Genomic DNA, 19,539 nt, shown 5'->3' with positions numbered 1-19,539 from the left:
GCCTTGGATCTTGACTTGGATCGTGGCGCTTGTTGCGCGCTTTTGCAGTGCTGGTATACTAGAGTTGGCATTTAGATTGGAAGTGGATAGTACATTCGGATACCATCCTATCCGGTTAGACGACCTGGATTGTGTTGCGCTTGTCACCACTGACAACAGGAGTGAGGCCTCTCGGACACTGCAACCTCTGTGCATCTCGGCGCTCAGCAGCGCTCAGCAGCGCGGTGGAATGCCCGCCCACCACCTCTGCCTGCCAACGTGCAGTTCTGCGCAGCAACGAACGCCATCAGTCGCGTACGTACCGTAGAGAGTGTCGCCAGGAGGCATTTCGCAGGGCGTCGCCAGCGCAGCAACCTGCGACGCGGCAGACCGAAAGAAGATGCAAACCGATCGCCACTGTCGGCGGTTGCACGTCGTGTTGTACCACTTTTCGCTACTCACGACAGCCACATACGCCGCCTTCTGCAGGAGCACGACGACGAACACAGCAGCTACCACCGCGCCGTGTCGCGCTTGCCAATACACCACTCGGTCGCATGTGTTATAGTTGTTCATGGTCGTTTGTAGTTGTTAATGGTCTTATAAGTTAAAAAATAAGGGCTGGCTACAGCGCGTGGGCCGCGGCGGTCTTGGCTTGCATCGAGAGCACGTGCCCGTGGCAGAGCCGGCACACGCGGTCGGATTTGTTCCAGAGAATGTCCCAGTGCGTCGAGCAGTCGCGGCACACAATCTACACGGAGCCGCGTGAGCCCATAGGAAATGCGAGTGTCCGAGTACCTCGAGGCAGACGGCGCATTTGGCTTTGAGACGAAACCACGCGAGCGGCTTGGTGCACCGCTTGCAGAGCTTCTTGGTCGCATCGGCGGTTGTTGTCGATGGCGTGTCCGTCTCGGTCCAAATCGAAATCCGGCGCGTCGATGGTCGCCCGATGAGCGACCGCTGCAGCTGGCACGTGCGCTTGAGCAGCGTCTTGGCCACGATGTTGGTCATCCACAGCGGCACGTGGCCCATGAGCGCCATGTTGACAAGGACGACTTCTTCCAAGACGCCGGGCGTCGACGTCTCTTTGACGACGATGCCCGAGTGGTGCAGCGTACCGAGGAGTCGCTTGACGGGCGTCAGCTGGATCGAGAGCGGCACCGAGTAGAGGCACCGCGCGTACCCGCGGTGGCCATGATCGTCGACAAAGATGCGCTGGATTTCGAGGTAGGTAAACTCACGGTCGTGACCCCAAGGAACATGGATGAGGCCCCACTGGAGGCGGATGTGGTGGCGGTTGCCGTCGTCCGCGTCCTCAATCGTGCACACGTGCATGGTCGCGTCGAGCCCGTCAAAGATGGTCGGGTGCACGCGGTCAATGTACGCCTGCAGCGACGGCACGTTGCTCAGCGTCGACGTCTGGCGGCAAAACGCTGCGTCGCGCGTCGTCGAGCGCACCTTGGTGTCGCGACTGAGGGCCGCGAGCTTGATAAACTCGGCGCAGACGCGGTGACCCGTCGACGCGTACTCGCGCTTCTCGCCGTCTGTGAGATGCAAAAGCGGCGTCTCGGTCGGCGGCAGTCGGCGCGCATAGGCCGCCGACGAGCTCGGCGACCCGACGGCGGTCGGCGAGGCAGAGGCCAGCATCGTTGGACTCATCGGGAGGACTGCAGTTGTGATATGGAAACGACCGCCCGGAGCGGCGTCGGTGCCAGCTGGTTTTAGCGGCGCCACCAACTGGTCAGCACGCATGGGCCCCTTCTGCGACATGCGTCGGCGGCCAATGCCGAAAATAAGAGATCTCGTGTATGTGTTCAACCTCGATGAGCACCACCACCACATAGCGACGCGCCGTGGCCAGTGGTCTGGCCACTTCCTACCGACCCGTACCGGTAGCCGTCGTTGCTCGACGACTGGCAACTTTGGCAACGAGTAGCTAGTCCTTGGATCTGGAAGCAATCGCCGGTAGCTATCGCCGATGGGTGACGACGAGATATCTTTTCATCGCGACCAGACGCGGAGGATGATGCAATGCACCGCGTGGCACCAAGCTATGCCTCCTATCTTGCACGGAGGCGAGTCCGTCCGTCGTCGCAAGCGCATACACCTACGATGCTTGCCATCGGCCCTGCTCTGCACGTGTCTGGTCGCGTGGTCGCGTTACACGACAGCAACGACGTGTCAAGTGTCACTTCGCGCCATCACCTCGCGCCACCGTCGACTTCAACGCGAACCCTCTGGCGACCCCGCGTGGCGCAGGCTTCTTCTTGCCGCGTGCCAAGGTCCGAATAAGATCGTAGATAGTTGGTGCAATGTGAGCGGACGCATGCAATGCCGTCGCACGCCAGAAGGTTCTGCGGCGGGGCTTCGTCTTTGCTGTATGCGGTGCTTCCTTGTGAAGGCTGTAACTGGGTGCCACGCGACGATTGGTTGGTTTTCAGCCAATGGCATCGCGGCGATGGTGACCCATATCTTTGCGTTTGTGGCGAGCGAACCGTTGTCACCGAAGAATGATGGACGGGCCCGTGCAGCTGGACTTGTCGGAAGAGGGGTACGCGACCGTGCCAGAGTCGATTCCCATCGACGTCTACTCGATCTCGCTCGCGTCCAACCGCATCCATGCGCTCCACGGCCTCGGGCGCCTCGTGCATCTCCGGCAGGTACCACTCGGCGACGCTTCTTCAAATGTATGGCTGTGCCGCAGGTCGATCTCTCGTGCAACAAGCTCACGCATCTGGCGGGCATCGAGTCGCTTCAGCTCCTCTCGACACTCAACCTAGCGCGCAACAACCTCTCGTCGCTCGCCGGGCTCGACCAGATGAATTCGCTGCAATACATCAACGTGTCGGACAACAATTTGACCGATCTCGATGGCCTCATGAGTCATACGGGCCTTGTATATGTGAATGCGTCGATCAACCACCTTGCTTCCTGGCCCAATCTGTGCCACCTCGGGTCCCTCGAGGTTCGGGTCGCCATCATGATAGCATCCGCGCATGTTGGTGGTAGACGCTCAACCTCAACGACAACCAGCTCAGTGTGACGCGGACGCTGCCCACGAGTCTTCCGACGAGCTTGCGTCAGCTCAAGCTCGCGTACAACCAAATCGACCACGTACGAAATGCTACTCTTCGGCTTGGACCTGCGAGACGATACGGTAGCTCGGGTGCTTTGATGCGTGCGCTGGCAAGTACCACCACTTGCACTCGCTGGACCTTGCTGGCAACCGCTGCGTGCTGCACAACCCAAGTGCTGCTGCCTTTTTGGCCGACATCTTCCCTGCATTGCGGCTTCTCGACGGCCTGCCGCGCGCGACCGACCCGACGCCGACGACCGAGGAAGCCGATGTGTCGGACCGTAACGTCAAGCTGCAGCTGTGGAAGCAAATGCTGCAGGACCGTCGTGACCAAGACGACCGCGACCGCATGCGGCTCCGCGCCGACATCAGCCACAACGAGTCGCCCGTTCCAGTGCCGACACCCCGGCCCCTCGCACCAGCCGACCCGACACCACGGCCCATCCTATTTGCCGAGCCGAGTCCACCGTCCGAGGTGACGCGCGCCGCGTCACTACCAAAGTACTTGTACGAGAACGAAGCGCTTGGTGACGAGCCGCCGCTCGTGCAAACCAGCGTCTTTCTGACGCCATGCGATGACGAACCGCTGTCAAAGCAAGTGCAGACGCTCCATGACCACGTGCGCATGCTCCGCAAGTACGCCAAAGTACGCGACGACAATCCTAACATGGTCAGCGTGTCTAACGTGCGTAGGTCTGGATCAAGCGCGAACAGCGGCTCCGAGACAAGAGCGCTGTGTGCATTCAAGTACACATCTTTGGCATCCACCACGTCTGACTACGTCGTTCTAGAAGTATTATCGCGGCTACCGCAGTCGGCGACAGCATCCGCGACGCTGCCAGACACGCCGCGACCCTTCTTGTCGCGTCGGTGTGACTGTGCAGCCCGTCTCGTCTTTTGACATTGTGTGGCGGCGCATCGCTCCCGAGAAGCGCATCTTCCATGCTTACGCCCAAGTCGTTCAAGTACAAACCCTAATCCTCAGAGCTCTTTGTGTACTGTGTGCACTCTAGCGCATGCTACGAGGCTGGATCATACGGCGCCGCTTTGGCCTCCGACGGGTGCAGCACCGGGCCGCGATTTCACTCCAAGTAGACATATCGATCGAAGGACTAGATTTCCCATGGGTTTGTAGAAATGCTGGCGCGGGTTTCGGGCCCGCACGATTGGCATGTGGTACGCGGTTCGATACCGAGCGCACTTGCCAACTGTGGCGCATTAGGCAGCACGTGGGCCGGCGCGGGGTGTTGCGCACCTTGTTTGCTACGACGCGACACGTGACCGCGCTGCAGCGACAGCTCTACATCCAAGACGAGGCCATGGCAACACTATGGCGTACGGTGCACGTGACACAGCACCAGCTCGAGGGTCTGCGTCATCGGGCAGCACACAAGGGCATTCGCCTGTTCCAGGTACATGTAGCTGCTCCTCAACGCTCACGCTGAAATGTCGTGTATAGGCGCGGTGGCGGGGCTACGCTGTACGCCGCGCAACGCAGCTGCCTCGGCCGCACGTAAACGGCGCCGTTCGATGCACGGGCTGCGCTTCCAATACCGTCGAGATCGAGCACCTTCGCGATCAAGTCGACCGACTTCAGCGCCTCGTGCAGCAGCTCCTCGCGCAAGAGGCGCGGCCAGAGCGGAGCGAGGATGGGGACGGCGCACACCCGATTGCAGGATACGACAATGCCTTAGCGCTGTCGTGCTGGGGAGAGTTGCTCTCGCTGCGTCGGTCATAAGAGCATCAAGTTCTTGTATGGCGTAGTGGGAGCAAGTATAGACAATCTTCGAACGTTATCGAGTTATATCTTTTTGTACTACCAGTTTTGAAATCGACGAATGGGCGGCAACACGATCTCGGTTGTGCTGCACGGCAACCACGGCACCTGCCGCACCAACACCAAGATGTCGTGTGTGGCGTTTGGTGGCCAAGTGACCAACTACATTGGCGCGCAAACCTGCGTCAAGGCCGTGCCAACCTGCGACGCGGTGTGCTGCCGCGACTTGTACAGCGGATCGTGGACACGAACGCGGTAGCTGCATCGTCCGCAATAGGTCAAGAAGCGTAATATCACCTGTATCAAGCTCACGTATCCTATCCTGTCTCTTCTGGCTTCGTGCCATGGCTGCCGATGGGTCAAGCGACACGACGCCGTTTCAAGCTGCAAGATCGCTGCATGCTCCGCGTGCCACGTCACGAGCCGCGTGATTGGCCAACCAGTCGCTGTCCGGATACACCGAATCTTAGTTTTGGATTTCAACCGAACATGCAACCTGCACTGATCCTGGGGCTGGCCGCGGCCGCGATGGCCGCCGATGGCCCGCTCGTGTGGCAGCACGACGAGCGGCTCTTCCAGCACGAGGCGACGCAGTTCGACTACTACGTCTTTGCGCACTCGTGGCAGGCCTCGTTCTGCTACAAGGAGCCGTACCCTGGTCTGGTGTCCCTCTTGCAGCCAAAAAGCTGATGCTGTGGGTAGGCTGCAAGGCGCCCAACCCGTACTGGAAGACGCACTTTACCGTGCATGGCCTCTGGCCCGAGCTCAACGAAGGGCCGCACCCGGGCTACTGCTCCAAGGAGCCGCTCGACATGCAGCGTGTGCGCAAGGCGATAGGCCAAGATACGCTCGAGAAGTTTTGGCCCAACGTCAAGGTCGCCATCAACACGACCGGCTACGACTCGTACTTGTCTGCTTCTGTATGTACGGTCCTTCCATAGCGTGTTAGGTTTTGGAACCACGAATGGACGCGCCATGGCACGTGCAGTGGGCTCGACCAAGTGACGTTCTTCCAGAGCGCGATCGAGCGCATGAAGACGCAGGGCACGCCCGACTTTATCTCACAGAGCGTCGGGAAGGTCGTCGCGACGAGCGCGATTCGCGACGCGTACGGCGGCCCGAAGAAGGTCGTGCTCCAGTGCAAGAACCAACGGCTCTCGCAGGTGTACACGTGCTTGGGCAAAGACAAGGACAACAAGCCGACGGACGCCACCGAGTGCTCGAGCCAAGTGCTCAAGGAGGACAACTGCCGCGTCGGCGAGATCCTCATTCCAGCCTTTTAGGCCCTGTACATATCGACAGACCTCTTAAAGATGACCTCGGTCTTGGAAGATGACGATCGTTTGTCCCACCATTGCCTCGTCACCCGAACATCTCGAACCCCTTGCGTTTGCCGTATTTGCGCATCGTGGCCGGTAGCCGCGCCCAGCCGCGCCCACGGCCAAGGCTTCCTTAGGTAGAGGTGTCAGCGCTTGTGTCCAGCCGAGAGACCAGGTCGGCGGGCAAGATCGAGGTTCGCCCGAGATGCGAGGTCCCCAGCGGGATTCCTCGCAGACCAAAGGTTGTCCAAGGCTGCAGTCAGTCAGCTACGCTCTCGGCGAAGTCGACCAAGTACTGTAGAGTGGCCGTGGCAACTCGACATCGTGTCGTTTCTATTGCCAGGATTGTGATCAAATTCGCACATTCCAGTACATGCCTGGTCGTCGTCTTGCGACGTGCGTGCCCTTGTGCCATCCAGTCGTCCTCTCCTAACTCAACCGCAAGTATCAACGCGTTTATAGCCCTCCTACGTTTCTAGCCCTCTTACCCTCCTAGACCCGCCTTCTGTTGTCATGGATAGTATTATGAAGTTGGTTGATAATCGCTAGTCTCGACATTTTGTATCGTGACGAGCTGCCAACGAAACGACGAGGCTAGTTTGACACACCACAGTATACCAGTAGCAATGTCCTTATGATAGCACTGTAGGAAGCTCTACGAGCCCTTGGCGACACAAGCACGCGCGCGAAAGCGAGGATGTGCACGCAAGAAAATCCGCAATAAGAATATCAGATGGTACTGATTAGGGCAATTGGTTCGGATACGGGCATCCGGAGACCGAGCACCTGCTGAGATGGCCTTTCCAGATTGCGATTTGCAGAGCCACAAACACACCGCTGGCAGCATGATCTACTACGACACACGGGACATCGTCTCGATCCTCACGACGTGGACGGGGTCGCCCTTCGTGGGCACGGCGCCGGTGCAGGCCTTCTCGATGGCCTGCTTTGCGCTCGTCGTGGCGACCTTCCAGCACTTTTACCCGACGGCGTTTGACGGGCTCAACACGTCGGTCGCGCTCAAGGATCTGCACATCATCGCCAACACGTTCATTGGCCTCTTGATCTCGTTCCGCCTCAACTCTGCGTTCCAGCAGTGGAAGTCGGGTCTTGGCGACATTACGCTCTTCACGCAGACCGCGCGGTCGCTCGTCTCGACGTTCGCGTCCTTCTTGGCGAAATCGGACGACAGCGCCGAGCTCCTCGAGAAGAAGGAGCTGCTCTCGGACTTTCGCCGGCTCACGCTCATCTACACGTCGCTCGTCTTCCATGACTGCCGCGAACACGACGCGCTGCCCGAGCTCCAATCCGCCGGCTGGCTCTCGCCGAACGAGCTCAACGAACTCAACGCATGCGGTGCGATCTATACGTCGCGCCAGTCCAAGCGCTTCTCGAGCGCGTCGGCCGCTACCAACCGCGCGCGGTCGGCGGTCATTGAGCTCTGGATCCGCCGCGTCGTGCAGTCGGCCGCGTCCCGCAACTATCTGAACCCGCCACAGATGACGACCATGAACAACATGGTCACGCAGCTGCCAATGATCCACGGCCGCGTCTTCAACACGTCTAACATCCCGATTCCGTTCAACTACTGCCAGTACCTCAACTTTTGCATCTACATGTACCTCGTGCTCTACACGGTCGTGATCGTCGACACGTCCTTGTTCTACACGCCCGGGTGGGTCTTCCTCTGGGGCATGGTGCTCTTGGTCGCCGACACTGTCGCCAACGAGATCGAGTGCCCGTTCGGTACGGATGCCAACGACATTGACCTCGAAGAGCGCATGAAGCAGCTCGAAGACGAGCTCACGACGCTCGTCCGCAGCCAACTGCACTGCTGGGGCCTCTTCACGGCCGACGACGTCTCGATGCTCACGCCCGCGTCCAAGACGACGCCAACGACGCCCGACGTCGAGACGTGCTCGCTCTACAGCAGCAAGCCGCGGAAGCTCAAGGTCAACCGCCAAGTGCCACAGCCGCCGCCGCCGTCGCAGGCCAGCGAAACCTCGGCGCTCCTCCCGCCGCAGACGCTCCCGACGCAAACGTCGACAGGCTCCAACGAAAGCTATGGCATCGCCGTCTAAACAGACTGTTTATCAATACGAGGTTGACGCCTGCTTCGTGAGAATACGTTGGGCTCGGGCGCCGGTAGCGTCTCGAGGATCCGTGGCCTGTTGACACGGCCTCTATTGCGCGATACGACTCTTGTGTGTTGCGGCCAGGAAACGCGGCGGACGTCCCTTGACCGATGGAAGGGCAAAGCACCTCATCAAGAAGGAGCCATCGATGAAGTATTCGTTGCTACTACGTACGTTAGTTGATACAGGCACATATAGGCGTGTAGTCGGTCTCATCACACAACAAGTACGCCGGCGTAAGCATGTCGTTGGGTGACGTCATGTTGAAGAGACTCGGCACTGGCGGCAAGTGCGCATTCGCACAAAAGTGCTCGAGGGTCGTCGACGAGGTCACCGTCACGGTGAGCAACGTGGCTGGCAGCGTCGAGAGGTTGCGCTTGACTTCGCCCGTCACGTTCGGGTGTTTCCGATGCCGGGGAACACGATCGTTTGGACAAGAGGAAACGCGCTGCACACGCGGTGGCCTTGGCTCGCACAGTACGCTTTGGCAAAGACGGTCGCGCCTCCGACCGGGTACTTGTTCTCAGAGGGCATCGGGTTCCACGGCTCCGCAGACGCCAAGAGAGACGTATTCCCGGCGCTCTCTATCCGGTACTCGTACGTTGTGAGCGCCGGCGTTCACCGCCGTCGATAGCAGCACGCTGACGCAGACAACGTCGAGGACCAAGAGCAAGATGCACACATTGGGCGACGGGACGTTCCGCGTCCAGACGAGGTGCGCGAGGCCGGCAGCACTCGCGAGGAGGAGCACGATGCTCAGCGTGCGAGCATTTGGTCGCTTGAGGAGCTCGCCGTACATGGACGCCTCGAGTGCGATGACGCATGCAGCATAGACTGCATGGGCAACAAACAGGACACCGACCGCGACGGTGGTGCGCGTGGGCTTTGGCATCTTGAGCAATGACACTTGTACACACCCTAATAGTGTCATGGGACACGCGCTTCAGTCCACACCGTGTCCACCGGCGAGATGTCCATTGGTCAATTCTCCTCTCAACGGCTCGACACCAGAGATTTCGCAGCTCATCCAGCCGTCGCAGTTGGACATTCTTGTGCTACGCAATAGGACAATATGTGTCCTTCCGCGCTGGCAACTGTGGTCGCTCCCGGTATCGGTAGAACCGTCTCGAGCTTTGAACCCGAGGTCGTCAAGCTTTTCCTGGTTGGAGCTTGAAAATATCCTGCCTTTGTCGGTGCAACAGGCGACACAAACTCAATATAGGAGCCGCACGTGTGCAATACACGACAGAGGCAAGCAACTGGAGCTGCTGCTCGAACGATGTCAAGCTGTTAAGGCCTTCTGGCTAACGACAACCGTGTTGCTCGCCGCTTCTGTTGTACCGGTAAAGTACTCAGCAGCACTGATGTCCTTGGAGCCACGCGGCCTCTAGAGCTTGCAGTTTCGCTCACTGCCTTGCGCGCGCATCACCGTCGACCATGGAAATCGTGGTCGCATGTCATTAGTATTCACATGTTAGTCGCGAACGTCCTTGTGGGCCGAGACGACGCAGCCAGGCACCTTCAAAAACTCGTCAAAGTCGTACTTGACGTCCTTGGGGCAGCAGCTCCAGTACTTGCCGCTGTCATGGAAGACAGGCGCGCCAGCATGGTGGGCGCACGACTTGTCGTCGTTGATATCAACAAAGTATTCGACTTGGCAGCCATAGTTGACGCATTTCGCCTTGCCGTCCGTGCGCTTGGGGGCCACGGGCCTAGTCAACATGAGCTCCCGCACAGTAAGTGCTTCTGTACGTACTTGGCCGTGATCGACGAGATCGACGTGACTGCAGTCGGGTTGGACTTGTTGTAGTCGTCGATCGACTTGACGGGCGCGGCCGGCGCGGCAACGACCGGCACGGGTGCGGGCGCCGGCGTCTCGGCAACGACGGGCGCTTGGTTGCCAATGGCGCTGTGGAAGCCAACCGCGCACGGCTCAATCTTCTCGAAATCGTCCCAGTCGTACACCATCTTGGACGAGCAGCAGGACCAGCCCTTCTTCGTGTCGTGGAAGGTCGGCGGCGCCTTGTGGTGGCGACACGCGAGGCCATGGTTCTCGCTGTCGACAAACTTTTCCCGGCAGCCAAAGTTCTTGCACTGGACGAGCTCCTTGGGCACTTCCTTCTCACGCTCCTCTGCCAGTGGTTATGAGCCATCGCCGCCTTGATGCAAAAAGGACGTACCGTCGGCCGCATCCTTCTTGTGCTTGAACGTCGACGGTCCTAGTTGCTGCGTAAGCCACCGCCACGGCGCCAGCGTTTACCGAGCTTGACGTAGACGTCGTCGCGGCTCTTGATCGTGTCGTGGATGGTTTCGTCGCCGCGCAGCACGCGGCCTTCGCTGCGCTCAAGGTGGTACTCGGTCGCGTCGACCTTGTTGTTGGGCCGCTTCTCGTTGTACGTTTCGAGGAAAAACTAGCGCTGGACGTGAGCCATACCGAGGACGTCGCCGCGTCCGCACCTCCTTCAAGCGGTCGACGGTCGCGCCCGCCCACTTGGACGGGATCGTGAGCTTGAGCGTCAGGTGGTGGGCCTCGTCGCCTTCCTCAAAGTGCAAGTAGATCTTCTTGAGGCGCGCGCCCTCGGGCTGGACCGGAATCGACTCGGCGCCGCCCATCGTTGCTGGTTCAAATCGAAAATAAGACGTGGCTTATCGCTTCGAGAAAACGAGCCAATCAGACGCCGCCAAATATTCTCTTGGGTTTTGTAGCGCAATCCTTCGACCCGGAATGGCTATACGCACGCCCCTTTAGCTCCCGCTCGCCGTCGACGACACGCGACTCGCACGCCTTGGCGAACCTCGTTGGTATCAAATGGTATGTACAAGGAGCCTTTGACGGGCGCTCGGAGCGGGCCAAGTCGGAAGCAGGCAGTATTGGTGGACTCCTTTGCTGCGCATGGGGCGTGGACCGTCATGCGAACATTCGCGCTTATCGGGGTGCTTGGGTCCAGCGGTGTCGGCGTAGGACTCTCCTATCACAGAGCGAATGCGATTGCGTTGAAGCAGGTCGTTGCTGTTGGTGTCGCCATTGTAACGTGGCAAGGCGGCAGGAAAGCGCCGGTGCGTAACGCTGACGCCGCCACGTCACGGCCCAAAAACATTGCCTGGCTTTTGCACTCATCAAGGTGCTTGTGCTGTGGAGGCGAGTAGAAGGACAAGGGAAGTATATATGTGGGATGTTGGCGAGTTCAAAGACGCACAAGGTCCATTATCTGACGAGGAGCACAAGCTTTGGGTCTATTGCTGGCTCATAAATAGGCTATTGCTCCTCAATGGGCGACGACGTCGAGGTGGGCGTCACTGGCAGCTCCGGCTTTTTGGTCGCGTCGCCGACGTGGACCACGGCGCGGAGCCGGGCGAGCTCGCGCGTTAAATATTGCAGCTTTTGCTGCTGCTGGTAGCGCGAGTCGGCGGCCGACTCGCGGTTCGTGCGCTTCCGGTACTCCTCTTTCGACTCGCCGTCGCGGATTGCGCTCTTGGACTTCTTCATGGGCACCCAGTCTTTCGACTGCAGGCCCGGGTGCTCCTTCTGCAGCAGCTGGATCTCGTGCTCGATAAAATGCACGCGCTTGTCGCGGTTCTCGCGGTACGACGCAGCCGAGATGCGGTTCTTGGTCTTGTTGCGGTCAATGCACACAGCGGCGGCCTCTGACGCCGCGTGGCGGGGCACAATGTTGCGCTTGGCGTTGCGCCGCTCAATGGCGACCTGCCGCCGCCGCGCCGCCTCGGCCTTGTGCGAGAGCAAAAACGGCGCGAGGTACCCGCCGGCCTCGGCGGCCTTCTTCGGGTCGATGGCAAACATGGCGCCCGTCGGCGGCAACAAGAACGGATGGAACGGTGCGGCTTGGATGTGCGTGTATTCGCGGGTGTCAAAGTGCTTGACGAGGTTGCTCGTGTCGGCGTAGATAGTAGCGGCGGCGGGTGGCGCGGGCGCCGGCTCGGCCTGGGCGGCGCACTGCTGGTGTCGCTCGAGCTTGGTCACGCGGTCCGTCTGCTGCTCAAACTGGATCGCGACGTCCAAGAGGTACTCGAGGCTCATGCTGCTTCCTCCTGCTCTGACGTCCAGCAAATGCTAAAAAAAATGCACTGCAAATCCGCGGCCACACTGGTGCCTTTTATTCAATGTCGTGCCTTTCCATACAAAGACCAAGTGAGAATAAATTATTCCGATTAAATTGGACGCGTGGGGCCAAATTATTATGGGACCAATCAGAACGCGCGGTTCGAGGCGAAAATCGAATGAAGGCCAGCCACGTTCGTGGGACTTCCGGATATGAACCCACTGGAATCCGGATGATTTTTAATTCCTGTCGGCTGTGACACGTTTTGACTTGGCTTGAGTATGTGAAGCGACGGTTTCAACCATTATATTGAAGTGAGAAGCGTGGGGGCCAATCACAGCGCGCCAATTTGGGATTGGCCAGAACGAGCTGCCACCAAGATGAGCTGGCAGCCCCTCGTGCTACGAAGATTTCGGCCACGACCTCGAGCACGCCTTCAACTGGACACGCAGTCTAGTGAATTACTATACTTAAACGGTACATTCGGTATTCAATCGTGAGTATTTATTCCCAATACACGATGAGATCAAGGACTCGTTGTTGTCTATGCTAAAAAGCACAGACCAACTTAGAGACTAGCAACGGGCGCCTCCAGTGACGCCAACACTGGCGGTGCACTGCCTGTATTTGTTTTTCTATGGACTGTAACTAGCTGCGATTGCTGCATTGCACAGGTTTGGCGCTGATCGAGTCCTGCTCTCTCGATCCTCGACAGCAATGCGGCTCACAGTCGCTGCTTGTGTCCTCGCATGTGGTCAACCTGGCATGAAAAGTATCCTACCGCGAACTAACTTTAACAATTATGATGGATGGATGGTAGGGAAATGAATGGCAGTTTAGTATTGGTATTGCGTCCCGCTTTGCTCCTGTGTAGAGTAGAAGCAGGAGTATACTGTACTCGCTCGGGACGATTTAGTTGGCGAAGGCTCCTTTCTCCACGTGGCGAAGTCGTCGCTCGGCTGATAGAGCGTCGATGAGGCGAAATTCCACTGCGACTTTGACGATGAAGAGCAAGACGAGTGCGATCCCAGACAAGGCAAGCGCCCGTGACAGCCAGCACTCGCGATCGGGCAGCTCGTCCTCAGGATCCTAGCCGACAAGGACACTGTGAGGAAGAGTGAGGGCGGTATTGGTGGCTACGCTGTCGAGAAAAGTCACGTGGCGGTCGCGCTTCAAAGCTCGCATCGACGCTGCAAACGATTTTCGAAGAATACCTTTTACACACACGTCCTACAAAGCGTTTATAAATCATCACTATTGTTCTGCGCTTCTATCTAACAGCTCGGATGCGCCTGCGCTACGAGCAGCCAACGGCCGCTGTGACGCCGTGGCATTGGGCAATGAGCTCGACAGCGCAACGCCGGCGGCGGCGGCGCAGGGCTGTGCTGGGACTTGGATGGACCGCTGTCATCGGGAGGACGAGGCACGCCTTGCGCTGCGTGGATTGGACGTGGAAGAGGAACCACACGTAGGCGGCAGCGAGGCCGACGCTCACGAGAAGGGCCAGCTCGCAGCCGACGAATGTGAAGACTGCCATCTAGCCAATGCGTCGATGACGTCTCTGGCAACAGCGCGAAATGGCATGGGTCAAGATTCCTACGAACTTCGGTACCGACGCATGAACCAATCAAAGAGACAGGTTTTCGAAGTATGGCTTCGAGTGCCAGGTTGCACTTGACCATTACGCTGGCACCAGGTGTTGCTGCCTCCATCGCAACGTTGCGTGGTATGCAACGATGCAGTGAATCTCCAGCGATGAATCTGCCGTCGTAGACGTGGAAGCCCATGACGTCGTAGAGGTTCGTTGACTTGATGGCCTTTGGTGCAGCAGATCTCCTTGTCGTGTCACAGTTCATCACGACTAGACTTCGACTACCAACTCGACACAAACCAAATTTTTCAGACAATTCGACATAACCTTCCATTCCCCGCTGCATCGCAAAGTCCTCGCGCCAAGGGCTGGCTCGAGGTTGCCTATTGCACTTCCACGTATTAATACTACGAGATGACGAACGGTTATTTGGTCAACGGCACGAGACATCCAAGGCGGGGTTCCAACTTTCCCATTCTTGTTGCCGATCTATTCAAGCAATAGAGTCGCCCGCGTGACGTGGCAAATTGTCCGTGATCTGTGAAACAAGGTTGCGGTTCATAAAAAGGTCATTTCGAAACCACTTCGCGCCACTTTGCTATACTTAGCCTCATCCATGGACGACGCGCCACCGCCGCCAGCTACGCCCAGTCCGCGCGGCGTCGACCTTTCGCTAAGGACGACGTCGTCCGCGACATCTCAAACGGCCCCCGTGCACGCCGACCCACGTGAGCACCCGCCGACGCCGATCGTCGCGGACGAAGCCTCTCATGCGACACGCAAACGTACTCTAGACAGCACGTGCAACAACGCACCGAGTCGTGCACTTGGTGGGGTGCCACCGCTCGCCAACGACACCTCGTCACGGGCGCTACTGCCTCGAAATCCCGCACTCCGAGCCAAGAGCCTCGTGCTTCTGACGTCTGACGTGCAAGCGCGGCGGAAGCGATCGCTGGCTTTTCCACGCAAGGCCCCCACTCGGATGGTGCAGGCTGCGCGGAGCTCGGCGCTCAGCGTCGGTTCGTCCGAGGCCGACGATGTATCCCGAAAGGTCGCCGCGTCCAGCAACCGGTCGTATCCGCCGCAGCGCCGCCCTCATCGTCATGACGAGACGCTCGCCAAGCAAGAGGTGTTGTTGGATGTGGAAATGCGTCGTTTGACGCGAGGTGTAGTTGCCGTTGGGCGAAGACCACTGGACCGACTACCTCTTTGCTCGGTTTGGGTCGCGTCCGGACGTCCAATCCGAGTTTCAAAAAAGTACTATGCGGCAATGGCACCTTGTCCATTATAGATGTGGTGTAGACCAGACAAAGCTCTTGGAGATGATTCGCACCTTGGACGCGCTTGCCAAGACGCGCCCAAACGACGACGAGGTCGCCGCACAGCGTAGCGCGTGCAAAGCCATGGCGGCCTGGTTCCGCGTCGGGGACCACGTTCTTTTGATGGACATCCACGGCAAGCCCGCTCTGCTCAAAGGCGATAGCCGCAAAATCACAGCGCCACTCATCTCGAGTGTGCGGAAGCGCCACTCGCTGCCCGACGCGACGCCAGTCGCCGACCCGATCACGGCCACGATCCGCCGCGACTTGCACAACGGCACGTACGACATTCGCCTGCACAAGACCGCCTCGACCATCCAGCGAGGTTGTATGTCGTGCTTCACCACACTTCTAACGCGCTATTAGAGGTCGCACACCATTTACTACGGCCCAAAGTCCGGCGCAAACCGGGTATCGAAGCGATTCGACCTTCGTCGACACGGAACTTTCTCTTGCTCGATGGTATGGTGCGCCTCGACCTCGGAGCCCGCGTCATGGTTTGTGTGCATCCACGTTGTGTTGGAAAGCTCGTCTTATGCGACCCTGCAGGTGACGTACCGGGACCCGCTGGAGCGGCGGTACGGGTACTTTCTGGGCCTCAACACTAATGGCACCGCCATCGTGCAATATGACGAGAAGGACGTCGATGCCAAGGTCGATATCAAAGATCTGAGTGCCGCCGCCGACCAAGACGTGACCGACGAGCTCCTCGCGATGGTCCAAGAAATGCAGTTGACGGTCGACGACCGCGTCATTCTCACAGGCTTCCGCGTCCTCGCCAAGCACCCGATGTTGAAGAGCGCCCAGCCGTGCACCGTGACCCGCGACAACGGCAACAGCACGTTCGACTTGCAGTTTCTCGACGGCATTTGCGTCTACAGTGTTTGTGCAAACGACACGTCGACGCGCAAATGACATAGTGTGTAGATCAGCCGCGACGTGATTCAGATCGAACCGAGTGTGCACGAAATGCAGCTCAAGCAGCTGGAGGCGCAGCGCAGCGCCGCAGCCGGCGCGTTCGTCGTCGGGCAGCTTATCGCGGCGTACAGTCCGCGCTACCTGCGCTACTGCTCGGGGCGCGTTCAAAGCGTGGTTGACGGGCTTTACGCGGTCGTGTTTGACTATGGCGAGTGCGTCACGCAGATCCCAGCGACCGAAGTCACGAGTCTCCCGGACGCCACGTTGCAGCGCTGCGGCAACCTCATTGTGTACTCGAAATCGATTCTGGGGTTAGTAAAAGGTCTCTGAGACGTGGCTCGATAAAGGCACCCTGTAGACCCGAAGAAGCCGACGATGCGCGGCTGCCCATGGGCCATCGTGTCATGGCGCGGCTGTGTGGCAGTCCCAAGTACTTTGCGGGCGTCGTCGAAGAAGCCGAATCCAAGACGTACCGCATACGATTCGAGTCCAGCATCTTGGATCCATCCGTGCCACGCAGTCACGTCTATAGCGTCGAGAGCAGCGCGGTTGTCTTTGTCAAGCCGACACCAAAGTCCAGCGATGCGACGGCCACCATCCACACGTCGCGTCAAAAACGAAAGCGCAGCTCGCTGGCGCAACGCGTGCTCAACTTTTTCACGGGCAGCACCGTCGAGTGAGGTCGCATGCGTCCCTTTCTTGGAGGCGGCGTCGCCAGTTCAAATCTGGCAAAAACAGAGCGACAAGTTGGAGACACGTGGCTTTGCTCGGCACTGATGTACAATCAAGGCCATAAGTCCAATAATGTATGCAAGCTCGGGCTCGTTTTCATTGACATGGCGAGAAGACGACCCCCTTGCCTCTCTCGGACTGAGCTCTCGGACTGTGGAACAGCCCTTGTGTCTCGGCAACGCCCAAGCGCGTCTCCGGCGAACGTGCTCGGATATGGGTCTATTGATAGCGCAAGTTAAGATCGCCAGGATCACTGCTTGTCGCCAACCTCACTTTTCAATTCGATGCTTCGAGCGCTTTTGGTGGCTTGCGGCGCGGCGCTCGCAGTGGGTGCGACCAATGCTAGTACGGGCACGATGGACGTCACGACGTCGCTCAACCTCGCACTCGGCTGCAACGCGTCGACAGCGTACCCCTACCAACCCCGGTCGCTCTGCACGGACGCCGCGTTCGTGCAAACCATCACAGGTCCCGAGTTCTCGACCCTGGTCCAGCTGCATTTTGCCTACTTTTCGCTGCCGCCGACCGACTACCTCGTGCTCTCAGGGTACGAGAATGGGACGCGCAAAGATGTGTTTTACTATGGCCAGCACATCCCCTCCGGCGCGAGCTTCAACGCGACGCCGATCTTTAACCGGACGATTACGCTCTCGCTGTACACGGGCATTTTCAATCCGAACCGCGGTGGCGGCTGCGCGGGCTTTCACATCGACTTCATGGTCAATGCCGTGCCCGGCGAAGGCTTTGAGAGCCAGTGCGGGCCCAAGGACGTCACATTGGAAGCTGCTTGCTTTGAGGGCTCGCCTGGTATTTGGCGCAACGCGCAAGCCGTCGCACGCCTCGTCATCAACCGCGGCGGCTCGCTCTCCGGCTGCACGGGCTGGCTCCTCGGGGACCAAGGTCACTTTGTCACCAACAACCACTGCATCAAATCGGCAGCGGACGCGGCTGGCACGCGCTTTGAGTTCAAGGCCCAAGCCACCACCTGCCCGCCGGCGGGTACGGACTTTTGCAAGAGCCAACTCGCGTGCCCGGGCGAGATTTACTCGGGGGGTGTTCAATTTGTGTACACCAACGCCAACTTGGACTATACCATTGTCAAGCTCGATGCGTGGGTGACCAAGAAGTACAACTTCATGCGGCTGCGCGCGCGCGGCCCGACGCTGCTCGAGCCAATTTACATTGTGGAGCACCCAAACGCGTATGGAAAACGCATTAGCAACAAGAACGGCGACGGCGTCGCGCAGCTCCGCGGCCCGTTCACGGCCACAGAGGCGCTCTACTATCTCGACACGCTGCCAATGGCGTCCGGATCGCCGGTCCTCGGGGTCCGAGACAACTTGGTCGTGGCGCTGCACCATGGTGGTTATACCAACTGTCCCAACGTCGGTATTCGCAGCGACTTGATCTACAACGACCTCGTGCGCATCAACCTCCTCCCGTCCGACTCGTGGAAGTAGATAAACGACTTGCTCGCGACCTCTGTCCTCTGAAGTTATGGAACACAGTACTTACTAGTGAGGTGAAAGAAAAAGATCACTTTTACGTGTCAGCCGCATGACCCAGTTTACGACCCGCGGTTGTTGCAAGCGTAGTAAGCGCACCCAAGTGCAAGCTGCAACTGCAAGCGGCTGGCCCAAGAATTCTGTCGCATGGGCGCATTCCGGCGCTGTGAGATTCCCCTCAATGAAAGCTCTCGGGGAATCGATCACCAGCTCTTGTAGTCTCTCGTAGCCGCTTTAATACTGGCTGTTGTCCCGTCGACGAGCATACGAAACCCCGCGAAGCCGGGGGCGAATGAGCTGCAGAGACACCAACGGCTCGTCATCTTTCAAACGTCGACCAATCCAAAGCGGTCGAGAGTGCAGAATACCACTCCCAGCGACGGTTCTCAGATTTTCATCCCACTCTTTCTTAGCGGCGGACGACAGCCCGTTTCAACCCATCCGTTGCCCGTGCAGCCCGAAGCTGCAGCCCGAGGGCTGTAGTATCGCGCACCTCGAGTCCCTGCAACTGCTGCCTACTCGAGATGGCGTGAACGATGAGGTAGACGAGCTGGTACGCCAATTCTTGACTTGGTTGCACTCGCAATGATGGAGAAAGGGTCACCAGTTGAAGGGTTGAAGGCCATTGGGTACACACGCGCATCCTATGTTACTTTCGCTGCAAAAACATCCACGCGGGAATCTGTGGGCGGCTCAGATTCAGGGTGCCCAACCCCGAAAGGATCAAACCATTGTTCAATTCGCTCCATCATGCGCACTGCCATCGCCTGCCTCGCCCTCGCCTCGGCGGCCTTTGCCTCGACCGCGTGCACGACGGACCGCACCATCAAGTACCTCGGGTACGAGCTCACGTTCGACTGCGAAGCCGCCTCGGCGGACCGCTGGGCGTACACGCTCGGCTTTGACAACGGCAAGGCCAAGCGCCCCAGCGGCTTCTACACGGACCCGAACCTCCCGACGACCTGTAAGCAGCAAAAGTCCACGGGTGCCTATGGCAATGGCTACGACCGTGGTCACCTCGTCGCCTCCAACCACATGGACGCGAACGAGACGACGATCCGCGAGGCGCACTACATGACCAACATCCTCCCGCAGATCTCGAGCTTCAACCAAGGTATCTGGCAAAAGAC

General features: G+C 58.9%; 11 protein-coding genes across 11 annotated transcripts; 7 read left to right on the top strand and 4 right to left on the bottom strand.

Moving 5' to 3' along the window:
* Nucleotides 1-525: 525 nt before the first annotated feature.
* Nucleotides 526-1,756, bottom strand: SDRG_13549 (hypothetical protein). Its single transcript, XM_008619642.1, has 2 exons — nucleotides 778-1,756; nucleotides 526-730 (listed from the first exon to the last, which is right to left on the bottom strand). Exons 1-2 carry the CDS (start codon nucleotides 1,747-1,749, stop codon nucleotides 605-607), a joined length of 1,098 nt encoding a protein of 365 aa, XP_008617864.1. The 5' UTR covers nucleotides 1,750-1,756; the 3' UTR covers nucleotides 526-604.
* Nucleotides 1,757-2,489: 733 nt separating this feature from the next.
* SDRG_13548 (hypothetical protein) lies at nucleotides 2,490-4,793 on the top strand (the record flags this gene model as incomplete). The annotated part of the gene is made up of 10 exons (XM_008619641.1): nucleotides 2,490-2,639; nucleotides 2,684-2,944; nucleotides 2,989-3,093; nucleotides 3,141-3,701; nucleotides 3,749-3,802; nucleotides 3,847-4,020; nucleotides 4,069-4,146; nucleotides 4,191-4,231; nucleotides 4,278-4,467; nucleotides 4,515-4,793. The coding sequence occupies 10 exons, from the start codon at nucleotides 2,490-2,492 to the stop codon at nucleotides 4,791-4,793; spliced, it is 1,893 nt and encodes a 630-aa protein (XP_008617863.1).
* A 100-nt stretch (nucleotides 4,794-4,893) lies between these two features.
* Nucleotides 4,894-5,091, top strand: SDRG_13547 (hypothetical protein; the record flags this gene model as incomplete). The annotated part of the gene is made up of 1 exon (XM_008619640.1): nucleotides 4,894-5,091. The coding sequence occupies one exon, from the start codon at nucleotides 4,894-4,896 to the stop codon at nucleotides 5,089-5,091; it is 198 nt and encodes a 65-aa protein (XP_008617862.1).
* Nucleotides 5,092-5,314: 223 nt separating this feature from the next.
* SDRG_13546 (hypothetical protein) lies at nucleotides 5,315-6,186 on the top strand. The gene is made up of 3 exons (XM_008619639.1): nucleotides 5,315-5,490; nucleotides 5,535-5,736; nucleotides 5,782-6,186. The coding sequence occupies exons 1-3, from the start codon at nucleotides 5,322-5,324 to the stop codon at nucleotides 6,113-6,115; spliced, it is 705 nt and encodes a 234-aa protein (XP_008617861.1). The 5' UTR covers nucleotides 5,315-5,321; the 3' UTR covers nucleotides 6,116-6,186.
* Nucleotides 6,187-6,955: 769 nt separating this feature from the next.
* On the top strand, nucleotides 6,956-8,276 carry SDRG_13545 (hypothetical protein). Its single transcript, XM_008619638.1, has one exon. The coding sequence runs from the start codon at nucleotides 6,997-6,999 to the stop codon at nucleotides 8,230-8,232; it is 1,236 nt and encodes a 411-aa protein (XP_008617860.1). The 5' UTR covers nucleotides 6,956-6,996; the 3' UTR covers nucleotides 8,233-8,276.
* A 185-nt stretch (nucleotides 8,277-8,461) lies between these two features.
* SDRG_13544 (hypothetical protein) lies at nucleotides 8,462-9,178 on the bottom strand (the record flags this gene model as incomplete). Its single annotated transcript, XM_008619637.1, has 3 exons — nucleotides 8,462-8,662; nucleotides 8,710-8,832; nucleotides 8,888-9,178. The coding sequence occupies 3 exons, from the start codon at nucleotides 9,176-9,178 to the stop codon at nucleotides 8,462-8,464; spliced, it is 615 nt and encodes a 204-aa protein (XP_008617859.1).
* Nucleotides 9,179-9,711: 533 nt separating this feature from the next.
* On the bottom strand, nucleotides 9,712-10,953 carry SDRG_13543 (hypothetical protein). The gene is made up of 5 exons (XM_008619636.1): nucleotides 10,744-10,953; nucleotides 10,547-10,697; nucleotides 10,467-10,505; nucleotides 10,043-10,418; nucleotides 9,712-9,998 (listed from the first exon to the last, which is right to left on the bottom strand). The coding sequence occupies exons 1-5, from the start codon at nucleotides 10,897-10,899 to the stop codon at nucleotides 9,761-9,763; spliced, it is 960 nt and encodes a 319-aa protein (XP_008617858.1). The 5' UTR covers nucleotides 10,900-10,953; the 3' UTR covers nucleotides 9,712-9,760.
* Nucleotides 10,954-11,436: 483 nt separating this feature from the next.
* SDRG_13542 (hypothetical protein) lies at nucleotides 11,437-12,350 on the bottom strand. The gene has a single exon (XM_008619635.1). The coding sequence runs from the start codon at nucleotides 12,320-12,322 to the stop codon at nucleotides 11,543-11,545; it is 780 nt and encodes a 259-aa protein (XP_008617857.1). The 5' UTR covers nucleotides 12,323-12,350; the 3' UTR covers nucleotides 11,437-11,542.
* Nucleotides 12,351-14,551: 2,201 nt separating this feature from the next.
* SDRG_13541 (hypothetical protein) lies at nucleotides 14,552-17,009 on the top strand (the record flags this gene model as incomplete). The annotated part of the gene is made up of 7 exons (XM_008619634.1): nucleotides 14,552-15,064; nucleotides 15,108-15,192; nucleotides 15,238-15,579; nucleotides 15,621-15,751; nucleotides 15,804-16,136; nucleotides 16,182-16,483; nucleotides 16,531-17,009. The coding sequence occupies 7 exons, from the start codon at nucleotides 14,552-14,554 to the stop codon at nucleotides 16,850-16,852; spliced, it is 2,028 nt and encodes a 675-aa protein (XP_008617856.1). The 3' UTR covers nucleotides 16,853-17,009.
* Nucleotides 17,010-17,188: 179 nt separating this feature from the next.
* SDRG_13540 (hypothetical protein) lies at nucleotides 17,189-18,454 on the top strand (the record flags this gene model as incomplete). The annotated part of the gene is made up of 1 exon (XM_008619633.1): nucleotides 17,189-18,454. The coding sequence occupies one exon, from the start codon at nucleotides 17,189-17,191 to the stop codon at nucleotides 18,362-18,364; it is 1,176 nt and encodes a 391-aa protein (XP_008617855.1). The 3' UTR covers nucleotides 18,365-18,454.
* A 704-nt stretch (nucleotides 18,455-19,158) lies between these two features.
* Nucleotides 19,159-19,487, top strand: SDRG_13539 (hypothetical protein; the record flags this gene model as incomplete). Its single annotated transcript, XM_008619632.1, has 2 exons — nucleotides 19,159-19,386; nucleotides 19,460-19,487. Coding segments are annotated over 2 exons (256 nt in total), but the record flags the coding sequence as incomplete, so codon positions are not given.
* Nucleotides 19,488-19,539: the final 52 nt, after the last annotated feature.

This window comes from Saprolegnia diclina (assembly GCF_000281045.1).
Source record: "Saprolegnia diclina VS20 unplaced genomic scaffold supercont1.61, whole genome shotgun sequence".
In the NCBI taxonomy this organism is placed as follows: Eukaryota; Oomycota; class Saprolegniomycetes; order Saprolegniales; family Saprolegniaceae; genus Saprolegnia; species Saprolegnia diclina.
This window is presented reverse-complemented; position numbering and strand designations above follow the sequence as displayed.